At 45.6% G+C, this 18,111-nt stretch overlaps 1 protein-coding gene across 17 annotated transcripts in view; it reads right to left on the minus strand.

Annotated features, from left to right (window-relative positions):
* NFRKB (nuclear factor related to kappaB binding protein) overlaps positions 1-18,111 on the minus strand; it is a 31,888-nt gene that overhangs the window by 7,931 nt on the left and 5,846 nt on the right. For 8 of the 17 annotated variants that reach the window (XM_055095100.2, XM_055095099.2, XM_055095098.2 and 5 more), the window contains 20 exons: positions 16,921-17,122; positions 14,665-14,792; positions 13,777-13,951; positions 13,087-13,188; positions 12,411-12,484; positions 11,454-11,538; positions 10,783-10,963; positions 10,418-10,526; positions 10,059-10,185; positions 9,775-9,840; positions 6,795-6,874; positions 6,640-6,686; positions 5,655-5,715; positions 5,056-5,230; positions 3,694-3,800; positions 3,130-3,253; positions 2,838-2,917; positions 2,450-2,670; positions 2,082-2,352; positions 1,221-1,433 (listed from right to left, as the gene is read on the minus strand). In XM_055095100.2, the coding sequence (XP_054951075.1) occupies positions 1,221-1,433; positions 2,082-2,352; positions 2,450-2,670; positions 2,838-2,917; positions 3,130-3,253; positions 3,694-3,800; positions 5,056-5,230; positions 5,655-5,715; positions 6,640-6,686; positions 6,795-6,874; positions 9,775-9,840; positions 10,059-10,185; positions 10,418-10,526; positions 10,783-10,963; positions 11,454-11,538; positions 12,411-12,484; positions 13,087-13,188; positions 13,777-13,951; positions 14,665-14,792; positions 16,921-17,122 (2,628 nt within the window). Of the gene's footprint in view, positions 1-1,220; positions 1,434-2,081; positions 2,353-2,449; positions 2,671-2,837; positions 2,918-3,129; positions 3,254-3,693; positions 3,801-5,055; positions 5,231-5,654; positions 5,716-6,639; positions 6,687-6,794; positions 6,875-9,774; positions 9,841-10,058; positions 10,186-10,417; positions 10,527-10,782; positions 10,964-11,453; positions 11,539-12,410; positions 12,485-13,086; positions 13,225-13,776; positions 13,952-14,664; positions 14,793-16,920; positions 17,123-18,111 lie in introns of all 17 variants that reach the window. The other 9 variants (XM_034934060.3, XM_034934058.3, XM_034934057.3 and 6 more) reach the window with 3 other exon arrangements.

The following is an 18,111-nucleotide window of genomic DNA, read 5'->3' on the forward strand; positions in this document are numbered from 1 at the left end:
CTCCGATGAACGGTCACTCCCATCTGCGGCAGCCTTGCCTCTCACCTGGACGACTGCCACTGCCTCCTACAGGGGTTCCCCATTTCCGTTCTTGTCCCCCATTGTTCATTCTACCCAGCAGGTGGATGTTTCTTTAAATGTAAACCAGATCAAGTCACCCTTGCTCACCCTCTTCCAGTGGTTCCCCCTCACATTTAAATTAACGTCAAAGTCCCATATAATCTAACTACGGGCAACCTCTCCCATCCTCATCTTCTCACACCCTCACACTTGCTCCCTACACTCCAGCCACAGTGATTTTCCTCTCGTTCCTCAATCATATTCCTGACACAAAACATCTGCACTTGCCATTCCTGGGCCTCGAATGTTTTATCTCCCAATCATCACTTCATGGCACACTTTCTTTCATCTCTTTCAAATGTCACCTCCCCAGAGAGGCCTTCTCCAATCACTGCAGCTAAAATAACACACTACTGCTCTCCACCCGAGCCTGCCTACTGATTAGCATAGCATTTATTACTATCTCACACTGAGGTACTTGTCTCTTAGCTCTATGAGAATACGAGTTCCGCGAGGGCAAGGACTCAGTCTGTTTAATGTACCATTAAATCTCCAATACTTAGGACACTCTCTGGCTTAATGTTTGTTGAACAAAAAAAAAAAACATTACTTTATCGTTATGTGGTTCCATTTCTCCACCTGTAAATAATAAGAGTGCCTACCCCACAGAGCTAAGAAGATTAGACTATTTAACAAGCAAAAAATGCTTACCGCGGTGCAGGCACACAGGAGGCACTCCTATCAGTATTAGTTGCTATACTGCTTACGAGTCTTTGAAGTTCGATGATTATTCTTTTATATTCACAACCAAGAAAGTAGAAGCAAATTCCACTTTTACGAGTGGTAAACTGAGAAGCCAATAAAATGTGGCCACGGGAATTTCACTAAATAAACTCATGAACAGTCTATTCTAAATCCAGAAACTCGACTACTAAATGCTGAATTAAATGGAATGAAACAGAAGAAATCTCTTCAGCATCTATCAAAGCTGCACTGCCTTTGCCTTTGGTGGGAACTCACACCTAAGTATCTATAAGCTGAGAGTCGAAGATGACAAATCTTCTTCCCATGGGCATGCAGTCTGGCCAAGAACCTCCAGCTCCAGTGGTCCCTGCTCCAGGATGAAGGATTGAGATCCACGTGGAAAGAGCCCCACCTACCTGCTTGATGATGTTCTGTCCTGTGACATTTTGAATGACGGCAGCCGTGGAGGCACTGGGAGCAGAGGTCCCAGGAGAACTCGTGGCTGGCTTACTCACAGGGCTGGCTGTGGCAGGGAGACTTGTCACCGTGAGCCCTGTCTGCCCGGGTCCAGGCCGCTGCACAGTGGCTGCCGTAGTCTGCGCTTTGACGGGCACGGTGGCCATTACTGTCTAGTTGAGGGCATGAGGCCGAGAGCTTAATTAGACTCTAAGATGCAGACCAGCACTCGAAGCAAGAGTCTCCCTCAGCACCCAGGAAGCACTGCTCTCAAAGAGCTTCTAATCCCACAGTACTTAAGGCACACCACTCTCTAAAATGGACACTGTAAATGTCTCATTTGTGTATATCTTAATTTTCAGAATTTTACATTTAACATCTCATTTTATTCCTACACACTGAGGACAAATACTATCTTACCCCTTTTATAGCAAAGGAAACTGAGACAAAGAGGATACAAATGTTCTCTAAACTCACACAACTAGTTCATGGCGTAGCTAAGACTAGAGGCACAGCAGAAGGAGCCTGAGAGGCAGACTCACAAGGTCCGCATTTACAACCCACCTCTACGAAGATCCTGATGTTAGGGTCCCGGGGAAACCACCAGACTGCTCTGAAGATCTGATTCCCAACACATAAACACACTATCTAAAAATGCTTACACAGCTCTGAACATTCAGTGGCTTATTCCGACGAATGTCATCACCAGTAGCAATAATCTATGGCTCCCCGGTCCTTACCCAGACACTGCCCATCTGACTCATCAGCCCACCTCTGGGTCTGCATCCCTGCTTCCCAATGACCACAGCTTCCCTGTTTACCTGGGGCACTACTTTGGTCTGTGTGGCAGTGGCTGGAACCCGGATCTGCGGTCCTGCTGGCATCTGTGGCAATGTCTGTGCCGGCCCTCCCGACTGCTGGGGAACAGCAGGAAGGCTAGGCTGGGCCACCACTCGCACCTGAGACAGTCCAGCAGAGCCAGAGTGGCTCACGACCCGGGCGGCAGCCTGAGAATTGGGTGTAGTCTGGCTGGAAGCTGGGGAAAGCATTGTTCCCAGATGTGGCATTGTTGGTGAAGACACCAGAAGAACACTATGAGGAACATCGGGGAAAGATAAAAAACAAAAACTTAGGACATGCATACAAAAGAACTCTAGAACGAAAAAGCTGAAGAAAAGGAGGAACTTACCCCGAGCTAGACTTAGCTGGTTCTGAGACTGTGGAAGGGCCGCTTTTGTTCACTGCCGATACAGGTGGAGGGGAGATGGGAATGGCGGGCAATGCTGGTGTGGTAGGGGTTACAGGTGTGACTGGGGTGGGTGGCATACTGGAGTCACTGAGGCTCATCTGGCTCTGCTCAGAAGGGCCACTGCTAAGGACCTTTATGGAGCTCTCCTTGCTACTGGACTTCTAGAATGGAAGACAAAGAAAACTCATCTGGTGTCGTGAAGATCCCCCTAAAGGAAGGGACACCCCTACAGCTCCTGATGCCCCACACCAAGTGAAAGCCGAGCAGCTACTCTTAGTTGCCTCCATCCCAGAATCCCTAGGGCAGACACTCTCCTGAAGTCACTTACCACCTTGGATGGGGGCTTGGGTTTTTGCTGAAGAGCTTTTCTGGCTTTAGCTGCAGCTGCTTGTGCTTGGTGAATCCGCTCTGTGAACAAGAGGGGCAAGCTTCAGCCAGAGTTTAACCTTAGCAAACTAAAAAGAGGGGCTTTGTTAAAAACCAACACCTTGCCAGTGGACTGAATCCCGCCTCTACCATCTTGTCCTACCTATATGCCAATGAAAAGAATAATGGAATTGGGGTAGAAAGTCAGAACGTATCCCCAGTCTGGTCGGACAGTGCCCAGAGGCCTCACACACCAAACTCTTCTTCACTCCGGTCACGATGCAGGTAGATCCACAGCTTTCGTCCAATGTCGTATTTCACACAGGGATCTTTTTCATAATGTAGCCGATCCAGTGCACCACTCACTACTGTATTTACCTACAAATCAGACAAAGGGAAATAAGAAACAAGTCAAGCTTAGATAACAGAAGTTATTTGGACCCTAGGAAAAAAATGTCATTGTATCTAAATCACAGCTGATACAGATTCTATCTCAGCCTAGCTGCGTATTCCCAATAGTTCCCCAAATCGTTTGACGAGACAATAAATGCTGTTAAGACTACTGAGATATTGATCTATTTTTACTATAAGGATACTGTGAAGTAAGTGACCAGTCTGCCCTTTATCATAAGCTAAAAGAAAGCCTAGAGCAAAATTTGTGTTTCGCTAACAGCAAGGGTTTTGATCACTATGCATTTCTCAAGGTATATTTTTCACTTCATTCAGTTTTTAAAAAATTTGTTATATTTTATATTTCCTGATAAGTTTTCTTAAATCCATTCTGGAACAAAGCAAAAGTAATCTCTTCTCCGTCCTACCTGAGTGCTGGTGACATCTGGTGCAAGAAACTGGGAGTCCTTAAGCAGTTCACAGATCTCTGCCCGTGTGCCTTCTCCATTAGGCAGTCGAGCCGCAGCGTCCCGAACTGATGACATGAGAAAGCACACAGTCCACAAGTCAGGCAGGGTTCCTACGGAGGTACAACCTCCCCTACCTGCAGTGGTGGGCAAAGCTCCCTGGGGTTCCTGCTCCTCTACCTTCCCTGATGCCGGATTAGGTGCACTCTGCCCTCCAGCAGCTGGCAGCTCAGCCACTGGAGTTCCCTATACACTTCTTTTTTTTTTTTTTTTTTTTTTTTGAGACACAGTTTCGCTCTTGTCACCCAGGCTGAGGTGCAAGGGCATGATCTCAGCTCACTGCAACCTCCACCTCCCAGGTTCAAGCAATCCTCCTGCCTCAGCCTCCTGAGTAGCTGGGATTACAGCCATGCACCACCATGTCCAGCTAATTTTTGCATTTTTAGTAGAGACAGGGTTTCATCACGTTGACCAGGCTGGTCTTGAACTCCTGAGCTCAGGTGATCCGCCTGCCTTGGCCTCCCAAAGTGCTGGGATTACACGCATGAGCCATCGCATCCAGCCCTTATACACTTTTAAGAGTCACTTTTAGGTAACACCTTAAGAATTCAGAGGGCCTGTGAACTCAGGTGGGAAGCAAAATTACATCTTAAACTGAAATTAAGTATTTCCTTTAATTATTAACAAAGGGAACAAACCATATACTGCAGTGCTGTGATGGTGTAATAGAAATCAGACATTTTCATATATTACAGCTACTGCAGATAGCTAAGAATATCATTTATACTCATCACTACTCGGAAATTTCAAGAAATGTCAGACCTGCTAGATCTTGTCATATAACATCATAGTAACAACACATATTTCTGCACCATAAACTTGTTTTAACATTTTGATAACTACTTCAAAACAACTGGTCTCTTTTGTAACTGTATTTTATTTTATGCATTTAAAAGCATAACTCTGAGAAGGGGTCCACAAGTTCCACCAGACTGCCAAAGGGATTCCTGGCACTCAAAAAGTTAAGAATCCTCACTGTTAAATGAAGCATAGCCTGCAGGAAGCAAATTCCTGTATTTAACCCATTTAGCTGGTCTGGGAGCAGCTCCTAAACAAACGTAAACATAAGCCCAGACTTAAGGAAGAAGACTGGGAGCTGAAGATGTCCCCTTCAGCTCCCAAATTCCAACGCTTCGAAAAACTATGCCTTGTTCTCAAAGCCTAACCTGAGTGGAGGGGTAAGGAGGACAGAGTTCAGAGTTGATAAGAGAAAAGCTGCGGGGTGAAGAAAGGGATCTCTGATAATCGACATGTGCCACCTACCAAGAGACAGAATGGTGACGTAGGCAGGCCGGTCGGAGCGCAGCAGGGAGTGCTCCCGAGCCTTGTTGAGCGAGGTCTCCTTGTCAAACACGCCCTTCACTGGCCCCACCACAGACTCAAAGCCGTGCATGCGAAAGGTGAACGCCTTATGGGGTTGGCTATACCTGTAACGCTCCTACCAAGAGACAAGGGACAAGAGTTCTAGGTCAGAATTAGTGGGGTTCTCTCTCGGGCTTCCTTACAATATAAGCAGATCCACATGGAACAATTAAAACAGGAAGGAACAAGTGACTCTAGTACGAATGTTCAGCCAACCACAGTGGGAAAAGGATGGTTCTCAGAGCCAGTCACTGAGCAGAGGGACAAGGAGGTAATATGAAGGCACTTTGCTACCTGGAAGACAAGATCATCCAAGTATTTCTTACTCCCCTTCCCCACACCGTTTCCATGCCCAACAAGTAATCCCAGCCAACAGAAGGTCTAAGGGGAAAGGTATGAGTTTCTTGCAAGAAGGTAGATGCAGGAGAGTCAGGCTTAGAGCGTCTCTCTGCATGGCTCACAGAGGCGGAGACTTACACTGGCTTTTAGGTACTTCTTACCTGCTCCTGAAAAACCCGTTTCTCCTCCCCCGTGCTGGGACGCACCACATAGTCAGTTCTTCTGGAATATAAAGAATTCTGTATCAACCCTGACAGCTGGCATGTGTGTCAGACCCATTGCCCCTGCTTCAGAACCATTCCCACTGTGACATGGAAAGATGTCCCTCAATAAGCACTCAATTCTTAAAAAGGCGAAGAGCCCACTTTCCAGCTCCTACAAAGTAACTCCTGTTGGTAATTCCAAAATCACTTGATTCTTAGAAATCCAGAAAGGTACTGGGTGGATAGATGGGCAAGAGGCTGACATCTTTACCTACTGCTTTCAATATTGCTGTTAAGTAGGTCCATTCTAAAGGCAACAAACAATTCGGCCTTAGAGGAACAAAGGGCTTCAGGTGTGTTAGATAAGGGTTGTTTTTCTACCTCCAGGGAAAGTACCCAGGGGCTTGAGATCTACACCTCTATTACATGAAGCAAAAATTCTGCCACACTTAGACTGGGCCTCTGTCCTGGTGTCAGAAAACTACCGAACCATGCCAGGACAGAAAAAGAAACATGGGACAATGTGATATAAAGAGCCTAGGACTAAGAGTCAAGAGATCTAAGTTCTAGCTGGGGTCCTGCTGCTAACCTTCAGCAAGTCACTCAACTTCATGCTTCCATTTACTGGACTAAGATGGCCTAGATGAATAATTCTCAAGTAGGAGCCCAGGGAGGAGCACACATTAAAAAAGTATGTCCACCTACAAAGCAGGTCATATGCCCCTTAGAGGCTCTCCTGCCGGCCCCTCTCTCCACCACAGCCCCTTCCACAAGGAGTCCCGTTCACTCAGGGGGTGCGGCCAAGTCAGGAAGAACCAGGGGACTCCTCAGAGCTCTGAAGCCCATTACAGCTCTAGCATACCAAGAAGTATTAACAAAACCAAGGCAATATCTGAACTACAGTTTCCCGGGACACCACCCACCACTACAGTATTGTACTCACACCCGAGGGACAGGTGTTGTGGCATCTGAGCTGTCTTCATTTTCTTGCTGGAGAAAAAGAAAACGTTGACAGGTAAATGGACTAAAGAATTTGGGCAAACTTAAGAGCTCTGGAAACCTAGTGATAAGGATCTGGTATTTCTTAAAAAAACATACCTTACAGAAGGCCTGATCTTTGGTCTCTAGCCATAGCTGGAAGAGGGCAGCTAATTCCTTTTCATTATCTTGGGACTGGCCTATTAGAGGAATAAAGAGATAAAAAAATAAGAAGGTCCAAGGTATTGAGAATCCTGCTTTCTCTTTACTAGCTGTAAGTACAACACAGAGAGATTCTATCAGGAGCTGTAGCAACAATCCTTCACACATCCACTGCCTTCCAGCTGGCGGAAGTCAGCCTGGACCACCACTCTTGGATGCCACCTAATGAAACCATTCACTCCGCAGGCATTCGCTGAGTACCCACTGTGCCACGCACTGCATGTGAAGCTAAGGTTACTCGGTGAATTCAGTCTCCACCCTCATGGGAGTTTACAGTCAAGTGAGGAAAGAGCACATATTTTAAAATCAATTCAAAAAGTGGTAAGCATCACAAAGGATGTCATCATAGCTTATACCAAGGTAATTATTCTATTTTTGTAGGTAAGAAAGGCTTCTGGCTAGTGGGGCACAGAGAAAATTCTATTCACTAGCATAGCAGTTAAGACCCTGGGGCAGGAAAAAGCTTGACTTTCCACAACCCGCCTAGAAAGAGATAAGCCCTGTCTCCTGTGCCCTCTTCTCAGGTCACTCTGTTCAGGCTGTCTGAGACCCTGATGGCACCTGTGTCTCCTGCCCAGCATAGAAGCCACAGGACCATCATCGGCCAGGTCTGCTTATGTGATGAATGCAGCTACCCTTCTCAAAGGGGCTGTTTACCTTTGTTTTCATGGTCAATACACAATATCACTATTTGCAGAAACCTCCCAACAATGGCAGAGTAGCTTCAACTAAAGCATCTGGCCGACAAGCTTCAAACGCTTATTATCTGGCCCTATAAGAAACATTCTGCCAGGCCCAGGTATACGTGCTCCCTCCATGGCTACTGCAGCCTGACAGATGGGGGGAGTGCTTGCAGTCAGCTACCATCATCACCTTCAGCTCACGGTGGCTTCGCCTCCACCGTTCCACTAGAGAATCACGCTCACTGAAAAATTCACAACTTCCTCCATGTTTACAAATCTTTAGTCTTTATCTTACTGAATCTTTTAGGAACTATAGAGGCAAATGACCACTCCCCACTTCTCAGGCAATCCGGTCTCCTGGCTCCCAAGACTCAGGAAAACCCTGCTCCAGGCTTTCCCCATCTCTATAGTCAACCCCTGCCCCCGCACTCTCATGCTGTCACTCAGCCCCTCTGCCGTGAAGAGCCCTCCTCGGCCCTCTCTCCTCACTCTGTGCTTCCTCCTCAGGTAACAGCATCATCTGTGCCCTGCACCACACACATGCCAACACTCTCCCCCTTAAACTCTCTGGTCTGAATTCTAAACCCACACATCCTACTGTCTATTCAACAACTCCACTGAAATACCTCAAATGCAGCTCTAAAACTAAAGTCAGGCTGGGTGCAGTGGCTCACACCTGTAATCCAGCACTTTGGGAGGCCGAGGCAGGTGGATCACCTGGGCTCAGGAGTTCAAGACCAGCCTGGACAACATGGGGAAACCTTGTCTCTACTAAAAATACAAAAAACAGCCAGGCATGGTTGCACACGCCTGTGGTCCCAGCTACTCAGGAGTAGGAGGCGGCAGGAGAATTGCTTGAGCCCGGGAGGCAGAGGTTGCAGTGAGCCAAGATCATGCCACTGTACTCCAGCCTGGGGGACAGAGCAAGACTCTATCTCAAAAAATAAATGAATAAATAAATAAATTTTAAAAACTAAACTCGGGATCTCCACCCTCCAAGTCCAGTCCTCCACAGCTGCTACCTGCACGAACAACACCTTCCTCCACCAGCTGCAAATCTAGCAGGAGCCATGCCTCACACCATTCTCCTTCATTCCCCACAGCCAAGCCATAACCAGGCCCACCTAACTCTTTCTCGAACGTATCCATCCTCTCTCCCTGTGTCTAAATTACCGTCAGCTCTCACAGCCCGTGGGTTGCGTGACTGTTTTAGATCAAATCTTCCCCATGGAAAGGTTCTACCCCCTCCACCTCGAATGCTGCTGCCTCCCCTCTGCCCGCCTGGCTCAGTCCTATTCATCATACACCTCTGCTCAGAGGCTGCTTCCTCAGGAAGGTCCTCCAAACTCTGCAAACTACATCAATTCCTATTATCATAAACACCCATCCTCTCTGGTACTTTTCCTTCACAGAAAGGATCATTTTGTCATTAAATCTAAGTAAGTATTTCTTCCCCAAACAGACCTTAGGCCCTACGAGAGGAGCACACTGTCTCAGAAGCCATTGTGTCCCCCAGCACCTAACAACAGTGCCTGACACCCAGAAGCTGAATAAATGTAATAAATAACGAATGAATGAGTCTACCGTTTTCATAACCTGCTCTCCATACACTTCTCCACAGACCACTCAGCACAGAGAAGTGCTTGTGAATTTCAACAAGAAACCAACACTGGATTTCTCTCTTTTCACCATCACCAGGTAACAGCCTCCAAGTGACTTCAGATGCATGTTTTGACAACTTACACACTAAGTGGGCTTTATAAACTTAAAAATAACAACCCTGTTCTTTAGAAACAACTTATTCGGGGCTGCTGCACATTCTCCTCAATAGCAAAGCCCATTTTTAGGAAAGAAAAAATTTATATTACAAATTAATCCAAAGTCATCTGTATGATTAATATAAATGTTGATGCTCTTGCAAAATACCCTTGCAGATTTAAATTTAGCCATCACCAGACTACATCATACAGAAAGGCTATTCCTTCCATCTCAGCTTTGGTCCAACCAGAGGAGTTAGTTAACCCACCTTGAGAGTACAAAAAGGGTGTTGAAGGACTCCTTCACAGAGCAAAATAAGGTCTGATATTGCTTTTTTAAACCAATCTGCAGGACTATATTGACTGGAAGACAAATAAACTTAGGGGAAGAAACGGGAGAACGAAAACCTGTTGGGGTAGGTAATACGGATTACTTACCAAGCAACTTCCACTGCTGGGTTTTCTCTTTGAATTCAACAAATGGAGAGAAACTGGAAGGAACAGCTGCAAGAAATGGACCACATAAACAAGCCATACAGGTGCATCCCTGAGCTCCGAAACAGCTTTTGAGTGTTCCACAGTGTATTAGAAAAGCAGGAACCTTCAAGGCATAGCATTATGCAAAGGCATGATGGATTACACGAGCAAAGCTGCAGTTTATTCTAATAATTAATTAGACAAAAGGGGGAAAAATACTGACCCTACAGAAAAGAGCATCTTACCTCGACTTTCTCCAGCAAGATACTGCAGGGCTGGTAGTACCAACTCAGCCCAGTTGGGGGCCGCAGAGAACCAGCTGTTGAGTGAGCTGGCTGGCGATGACTGCCAATCCAAAACTCGCTCCTCTAGCTGAGGGAAAGCAAAGGCAGAACCCAGTCAGACTTCTCTTCCACACCAGCAATTCCACACAAGTGCCACCACAAGCTGCAGTATATGCATCCGGTGTTTGTCCGAATCACAAAGCAAGTTAACTACAGAGTGTTGAGAGGAACTCAGAGTTCCACTTCTCAAGCTATAGATCATTCAGGATTTGAACACTTTGAAAACTCTAATGTACCTCCAACTTTTCCAAAACGCTTACCATAGGAAGGCTAGCCTGACTCTCCAGCAGCAAGATCTCTAATAGAAGAGAGAAGAAGCTGGAAGATATTTCATTGATTCCAAGGCAAGGCTTGAGGTCTTCAAGGGGCCTAATGAGGGAAGAAAAATATAAGAACCAAAAAGACCAAGAACACATCCCTAGATTGATTCAGGGGCCCAAGCCTCCTAGCAGTCATAAAATAGTTCAAGAAAGGAGCAAACAATATATTTTCCCAGCAGTATCCCTGGGACTTCAGGTCTACAAGTCCAACATACTTACAGCTACGACAAGCCCTAGGGGCCAGGGCACAGCCTATGGCTTACCCATTCACCCTGAGAATTACAGAATCTCTGTTGCTCACTTACTCTTCCTTGATAGCAGGAATTGCCAGCGGAGAGGGGGCCTGTGAGAGAGGTGCAACCCCTTCAGTACTGCTTAGTGGCTCGGCCAGGTCCTCTGCCTCTGATTTGATCGTTTTTATTTTCTTCTTCTTCTTTTCCTCTTTTTCCTTAACCTTTTTTTTAAGGACAGCCAAGTCATATAAGGCTAGAAAGGCAAAGTAACACCAGTCACAGAAATGTATCTCCTACACAGGGAAGTGAGGGGTCTTATCTGCATATTCTTTTCCCAAGGCCCACCAAAGATAGAAAAGTCTCAGTAATAAAACACTCAATGAAACCAAATTCATTGAGTGATTTATAGCTTTTTATTTTTTTGAGACAGGATCTCACTCTGTTGCCCAAGCTGGAGTGCAGTGGTGCGATCATAGCTCACTACAGCCTCAATCTCCCCGGTTCAAGCGATTCTCCCACCTCAGCCTCCCAAGTATATGGCTTAATTTTAATATTTATTAAAGAGCTGATGCTCTGTTGTACTGATTTTACATTCATTTCCCACCTGTTAGCCTGTAAGAGGTAATAATAAAGGTTACCAGCATGAAAGAGGCCATGGTTTCATTTATTTTTGCCATGTTATGGGCTCACGCAACTTAACACCATAGTCAGATGAAGGCTCCTAGAGGGGCCCAGTCATTTACCTGCCAGAGAGCCCTTCCTGCCAGCATTTACTCGAGTCATGATGTCATTGAGGGTCAGGTCCCCTGTCAAAAGGTCCGGGTGATCCTAGATGTGATATCCAGAATTTGGTCATGGAGGCCCAAAAAGGAGCAAAAACTGAGGTGACTTTGCCAATTTATGTAACAATTAGATGTTAGGTACACTTGGGGAAATCACATTGAGTCAAAAATATAGAGAGATAAAACTATTCATTTTTTCCCTATCATATCCCCATTTAATTAAAAATAACTTGATACTGCTGCATAGAACCCAGTTCCAATCTTTCTACCGTACAGCATTTAATTATAAAGCTCTTCTACATTCCTTGTCTGATGTGCTTTGCAAACAGTCTTGTTAAATATTACTATGTTTTACAGAGTCTGGAAATGGGCTTTAGAGAAGTATCACAGTAACTAGAAAAGAGAGAGAACTCAGTACTGACTTCTGATGTGGGGTTCTTCCCATCTCACCTCCTAGTCTTAGAAGAACTGTCTTTTCTTCCCAAAAAGGTATCATCTTTTCTCCACTGAACTCTCTGGCTTGGTGCTAGCTACCTCAACTTGGTAGCATGGAATAATGGAAACAGTAAAAAGTGGGACAAAGCCAGGGCCCAACTCCTGGCTCTGCTGCTTCCTGGCTATAGGACCAAGGACAAGCTCCCTAACCTCTTGAGCACTGCTGAGGTGGAGACGACGATTCCTATACTCGACAGTGTCACTGTAACGATTAAGGCAGACACTACATTCAGCAGGCCCTGCAAAGTCAAAGCCACCGTGCCTCACATCGTTGATGCTAGCTAGCCTCGCCAGCTGCTCCTGTGCCCACAGTGGTAGGGAGGACATACAGACGAGGCAGTGATGCCCCGTGTCTTCCTCAGGACAGCCAATCCTGAGACATCAGGCTGAAAACCACACAGCCGCACGCCCTTCCCATCTTACTGGCTGATGTTTCCGCTTCTCGTGGTGCTTCTTTAACATTATCTTCAGGTCACTGTCCCCCAGTTCTACTTTATCTGAGAAAACAAACCAAACCATATTCACTACCATGATTCTCCAATTTACATCTTTCTGGTCACTTGTCAAAAGTAAGATATTTCTGAGTTTCCCTTCTGACACCTGTGAACTACAAGTACCAAAGATCTTTAAAGTCACAGGATCGACACTTCCACTTTTCCATACGTTGGTAATAAATGACTTCTGTGACTCAGCTGGTCCTAAAACACACTTAAAGTTCTTAACAATCTTTGCTTCCTGTTCCAAACAAAAACTCTTCTCCAAACTCACAGACACTCTGGAGAATGGCTTGGCTCTGGTTATTCCTTTGTCCGCTTACCGAACTGCCCCTTCGTACTACTGTTTCAAGATTTTGCTTTCTTTAGCCCAAAATATCAGCTTCTGAGAAAAAATTTTAAAACAAAAGAAAAAAGGCAGGCCTATCTCCAGATGTAAAAAAAAGTAAAATGGTACAAAAACTTTGCCAAACAAATCACCTAGTTCTAGGGAGTTTTGTTTTCCTGGTAGGTAGGAATCTGCCCCCACCCACCTCCCTCTAAAGGAGTTTTCAGGTCTCCACCGCAATGTCCCAGAATGGTGACAGCGGCAGCTCGGTTCTCACCTGCGGTTTTCATATCCGTGGTTGAAAGTGTGGGCACCACCCGCAGGGGCACCGCAGGACTAGGAGAACGTGCTGGAGAGCTCGGAAGCCATGAGCTGAGATCTTCAAAAGAAAATTGTTCTTGTAAATCCAACGTGGCTGTGGACTCCAATAGGGGAGATTGGGTAAGTGGCCATTTGGGTTCAACAAGGCTAAGCCAACAACATGGAGGCCAGGGTTCCCCAATCCTTTCTGACCCTACCCCAGAGGAGCTGGAGCACACTTAGGTCATCTAACGGCTCTTCCAGGAAGAGAGACTTCAACAGAGTGCTGGGGTTGCATTGCAGCAGGCCAACAGCCACTACTACTCTCCTGTAAGGGGAAAACAGTTCTCTCAAGTGGCAAATGGGACCAGTCAGGCCCACTGTGGAGAACCCCGTCGTGCAGGGAGTCGTCTGGCGGGCTCTCATCTAAGCTCAAATGCCACATGGCCCCAAGGGTGAAAAAGGCCATGGAGTCACTCCCCATCTGATGGCAATGTCTCAGCAACCCAAAGACCAAGGCCTTCTGAGTCCCGCTATGCACCCCAGACCAGACAACTCAAGAGGGTTTCTTTGCTGGGGAGATAAATGGCTACCACTGGCTCCAACCGGACAAGTGGCCGGTATCAATCCAATACCCCAGCTACCCCAAGTGCCCGAGGACACTCACCCTCCTCATCAGATGACAGGGCTGTGTCACCACACTCCTCTTTCACTTCCCTTAAGACCTTCAAGTAGCGCTGCTGGGTCCGCCACTCCCGCTCCTCAGGTGTGCGGGATGGTGAAGGGCGTTTCTGCCGGAAGGGAAGGGCGGGGACACTCCGCCGGGCCATCTCCAGCAGATCCTAGGTAGAGATCAGGTGGGGGTACACGTCATCATCCAAGACCTGTTCTGGAACAATGAACACTCTACAAGTCTACATTTTCTTCTCTTCAGTGTTAAGCCCAACTCCCTCCCTCCAGATCACAAAGAAAGATGCACATATATATTAATATATCCGAATAAAAAGAATCTATATTGATTACATGAAAAATCCCAAATCTGACTGTTGAAGTGCTCTACTAGGAATGAATACTTTTTTATACTAGACATTCAAGTATTTCTATACCAAAGCTTAAAGGATGACTTAAAATCCAAACAACTTTGCCTTTAAGAATTTCCAGGCTGGTCCAGACCCAGGGGCCATTGGGCCTGTTATGCTACCATCCATCACAGCATTCAGAGGCCCATGCACACTTTCATATCCATTCCAAGGAATCCTCGTTTCCCTTAATAACCCAGGATAGATCCAAAATCCATCTGTTTATCTTGGTAAACACTGAAGCTACTATAATTTCATCAATTTTAAGAAGCACATTTTATGTTTTAACATCTCTGAAATCAGGACACATTTGAAGTTTATCATAAGAAAGGATGGCATAGCTTAACTGTGTCACAGATTAATTGGTAGCATTTTTTTCTTAGTGGCAATTTTTGTGTTTTGCACCTGAATTGCTTCTTGAAGTCATGATACCTGTGACTGCCCACATTTTATATCCAGTTCCCAGCACTACTTACACTCCGGGAAGCAAGAATTTGCTTCAGCAGCCGATGGAAATACTGCTGCTGGGAGTTGAGGTAGCGCTTGTACTGTGACTTGAAGCATAACTGCCGGTACTTGACCACCTCCGGGTTAAAGTGTCCGTCTTAAAAAAATAAAGGTATATATATTTACATCAGTCAACAAATATACATCATCAGTCAATAAATATATTGAATGAGTGCTTAACATGGTAAACTCTGTACCACAAAACTTAAGGGAAAAGTGAACATTTAAGAGAATCAGGAAGGAGAACCAAAAGTAAAAGCGTGCTGAGAAGCAATGACAGCTCATTTAAGGCTGATGACCATCACAGCCACAGTAATGCAACTGTCTTCAGCAGCACTAGAACTGACACATGGCATGGGTCAGAGTGGAATATGCAGGAAGTCCTGCCTTGACATTCCTCATCTGTATCCTTACCAGACGACCATACTGTTTCGGGGGAAACATGCCAGCACAAGAGACAGTGCTACCTTTATGGAAGGTCCCTTACAGAGCCCCTCTAAAGCCAAGTGGGTCCCCAACTTCTGCTCTATCAGAGGAGACAGTGCACCCTCAGCTGTAGTGAAACAGATCTCTGCCAACCATAGAGGGGAATTCCTTTTTACACTAGTAACCCACCAAAGAAGGGAATGTTCATTTTACACCCTTAATATAACGAGATTTCAGGTGAAAAGGCTACTCTCTCTGGTCATTAGCAGCTGTCAAGTTGTCAAGTTTAACAGAATTCCAGATGTGCTGCCCATTCAGGGCCTTGTGCCAGAACAAAGTCACCCTGGAAGGGAAGGGGAAGAGGCTTCCTTGGCTCCTCTCCATGGTCCAGAAAGCAAACTGTAACTTAAAGAGTGGCCCAAAGCATTTTGCAACCCCCAATATAGTAACTGATGCAGCTGAGAATCACCCATGGAAGCAGAAACCACTGGGTAAGACAAAGGCTTTTGGAAAATGAGACTATCACGATCCATGATCCCAAAGTATCATCCCACACTGCTTCTTAATGATAAAGGAATAAAGTATCCTTACAAGCAAGAGGTACGGCAGACACCCCTTAACCAAGTGAGCAAATGTGGCTTTACCAAAATGGAAAACCTGACACCATGTGCCTCCTGAGGTGATACAATGGGAAAGACGACATTTCCTATATCATATTCCTGCCGAAAGCCTTTAACCCAATCTAACCATGAGAAAACAAAATGACAAATTCCCAGGAAGCAGGACATTTTATAATTCAAGTGTCCTGGCTCTTCGTGTACTGAAAGACAAAAACAAAAGGGGCAAAGCGCCCTACCTAGATTCAAAAAGCTAAAGAGACGTAAGGCCCAAGCACAATGCATGAACCCTGAACAGATCCTGGATTTACACAGCTACTCTAAAGGACATTGCAGGAACAATTAAGAAAATTTGAACATGAAGTCCGGGCGCGGTGGCTCACGCCTGTGATCCCAGCACTTTGGGAGGCCGAGGCGGGCAGATCACGAGGTCAGGAGATCGAGACCATCCTGGTTAACACAGTGAAACCCTGTCTCTACTAAAAACACAAAAAATCAGCCAGGCGTGGTGGCGGGCGCCTGTAGTCCCAGCTACTAGGGAGGCTGAGGCAGGAGAATGGCGTGAACGCGGGAGGCAGAGTTTGCAGTGAGCTGAGATCGCGCCACTGCACTCCAGCCTGGGCGACACAGCGAGACTCTGTCCCAAAGAAAAGAAAAGAAAATTTGAACATGAAATAGCCTATGATATTATCTGCTCAATGTAAAATTCCTTGAGTGTGGTAACAGGGCGGTGATGATATGGGAAAGTGTCTTGTTAAGAGACATGGACATGCTGAAGTGCTTGGCAGTGAAGTGTCATATTTTCTGCAGCAAAAAGTGTGTGTACCTAAACACACACACACACGAACCTTGATACATGCAATAAAGCAAATGGCAAGCTCTTTTTAAAATTTTTTAAAGACCAGACATGAAGGGCACCTCTAGTATGCTGGAAATGTTTTATTTTTTTATGTAGATGCTGGTTACAAGCTGAATTCATATTATGTATTTTCTATATAAGTCAATACATTTTTATTTTGTAAAACACAGCCTAGATAGCAAAGTGTTACACAAAACCGCTCTTTGCTGCCTGCGTATCTGTACATGAAGATAAAAAGAAGAAAAGGAAGAAAGGAATACCCACATAAGTGAACGTGTGCCCATCCACCACCCCCCTCAAAGAAAGAATACTGAGCTACAAACCTCGGAAAAGCTTCTGGGCAATGTGCAGAGGGTTTCCAAAGCGGAAGTTCTCCCCACTGAACAAGGCTAAGATGAGTTCATTCTGCTGCTCAGCACTGTCTTCAGGAAACTGAGGCAGAAACTGCTGGAGGTGTTCACGTTGAGAATCACTTAACACTTCCTGCCATGTTGAGAGGCTAACAACATCAAAGAAGATCTCAGGCTAGGAGAAATAGGAAAAGTAAACAAAAGTAAAATAAATTTTTAAGTTTTTTGTATGTATGTGTATACAAAACATTACATAATATACATAAGATTTACCAATTTAACCATTTTTAAGTGTAGACTTCAGTGGCCTTAAGTGCATTCACATTTGCTATGCAACTATCACTACTAATTTTTTACATTTTTTTTTTTTCTTTTTGAGACCGAATTTTGCTCGTTGCCCAGGCTGGAGTGCAATAGCACGATCTCTGCTCACTGCAACCTCTGCCTCCCAGATTCAAGCGATTCTCCTACCTCAGCCTCCCGAGTAGCTGGGATTACAGGTGCGCACCACCACGCCTGCCTATTTTTTGTATTTTTAGTAGAGATAGGGTTTCACCATGTTGACCAGGCTGGTCTCAAACTCCTGACCTGAGGTGATCTGCCTGCTTCGGCCTCCCAAAGTGCTGGGATTACAGGCATGAGCCACCGTGCCTGGCCTACAATTTTTTAAAATAAACTAAAATTCCAATGATCTTGAGATTAAAGACTACATATGAGCCACAGTCTTGTATCCAACAGTAAATAATTATCCAGAGGAAAATCATTTTAGTAGAGAATCCCACTTGGAAGCCGCCTCTGCCAACGAGGGTATGGGGGTGGACAGCTGAATTCCGCCTCAACTGAGTGGCAGGAAAAGGTTAACATAGAAGGAATGAACTTGAGGGACTGAAGTCACCAGCTAAGAGTGAGAAGAAACAGGATGGGGTTCATTTTCAACTCCCAAGTTATATACTGGATACCTTCCACGAGCAAAATACTAACTTGGCCTGGCATATATATGGTCTGAGGTGGGGAACAATTAAACATGCAGTTACAATGTAGTTAAAGAAGTGCTGATGTGTATAGAAGCAAACATCCCACATTTACAATGTCGGAGAATGCTCACCAAAAAAACGGTTAAGACAGGAGAGGGATGAGGAAAGAGAAAAAAAGACGGTGGGGGAG

The sequence above is a fragment of the Pan paniscus genome, chromosome 9, assembly GCF_029289425.2.
Source record: "Pan paniscus chromosome 9, NHGRI_mPanPan1-v2.0_pri, whole genome shotgun sequence".
In the NCBI taxonomy this organism is placed as follows: domain Eukaryota; kingdom Metazoa; phylum Chordata; class Mammalia; order Primates; family Hominidae; genus Pan; species Pan paniscus.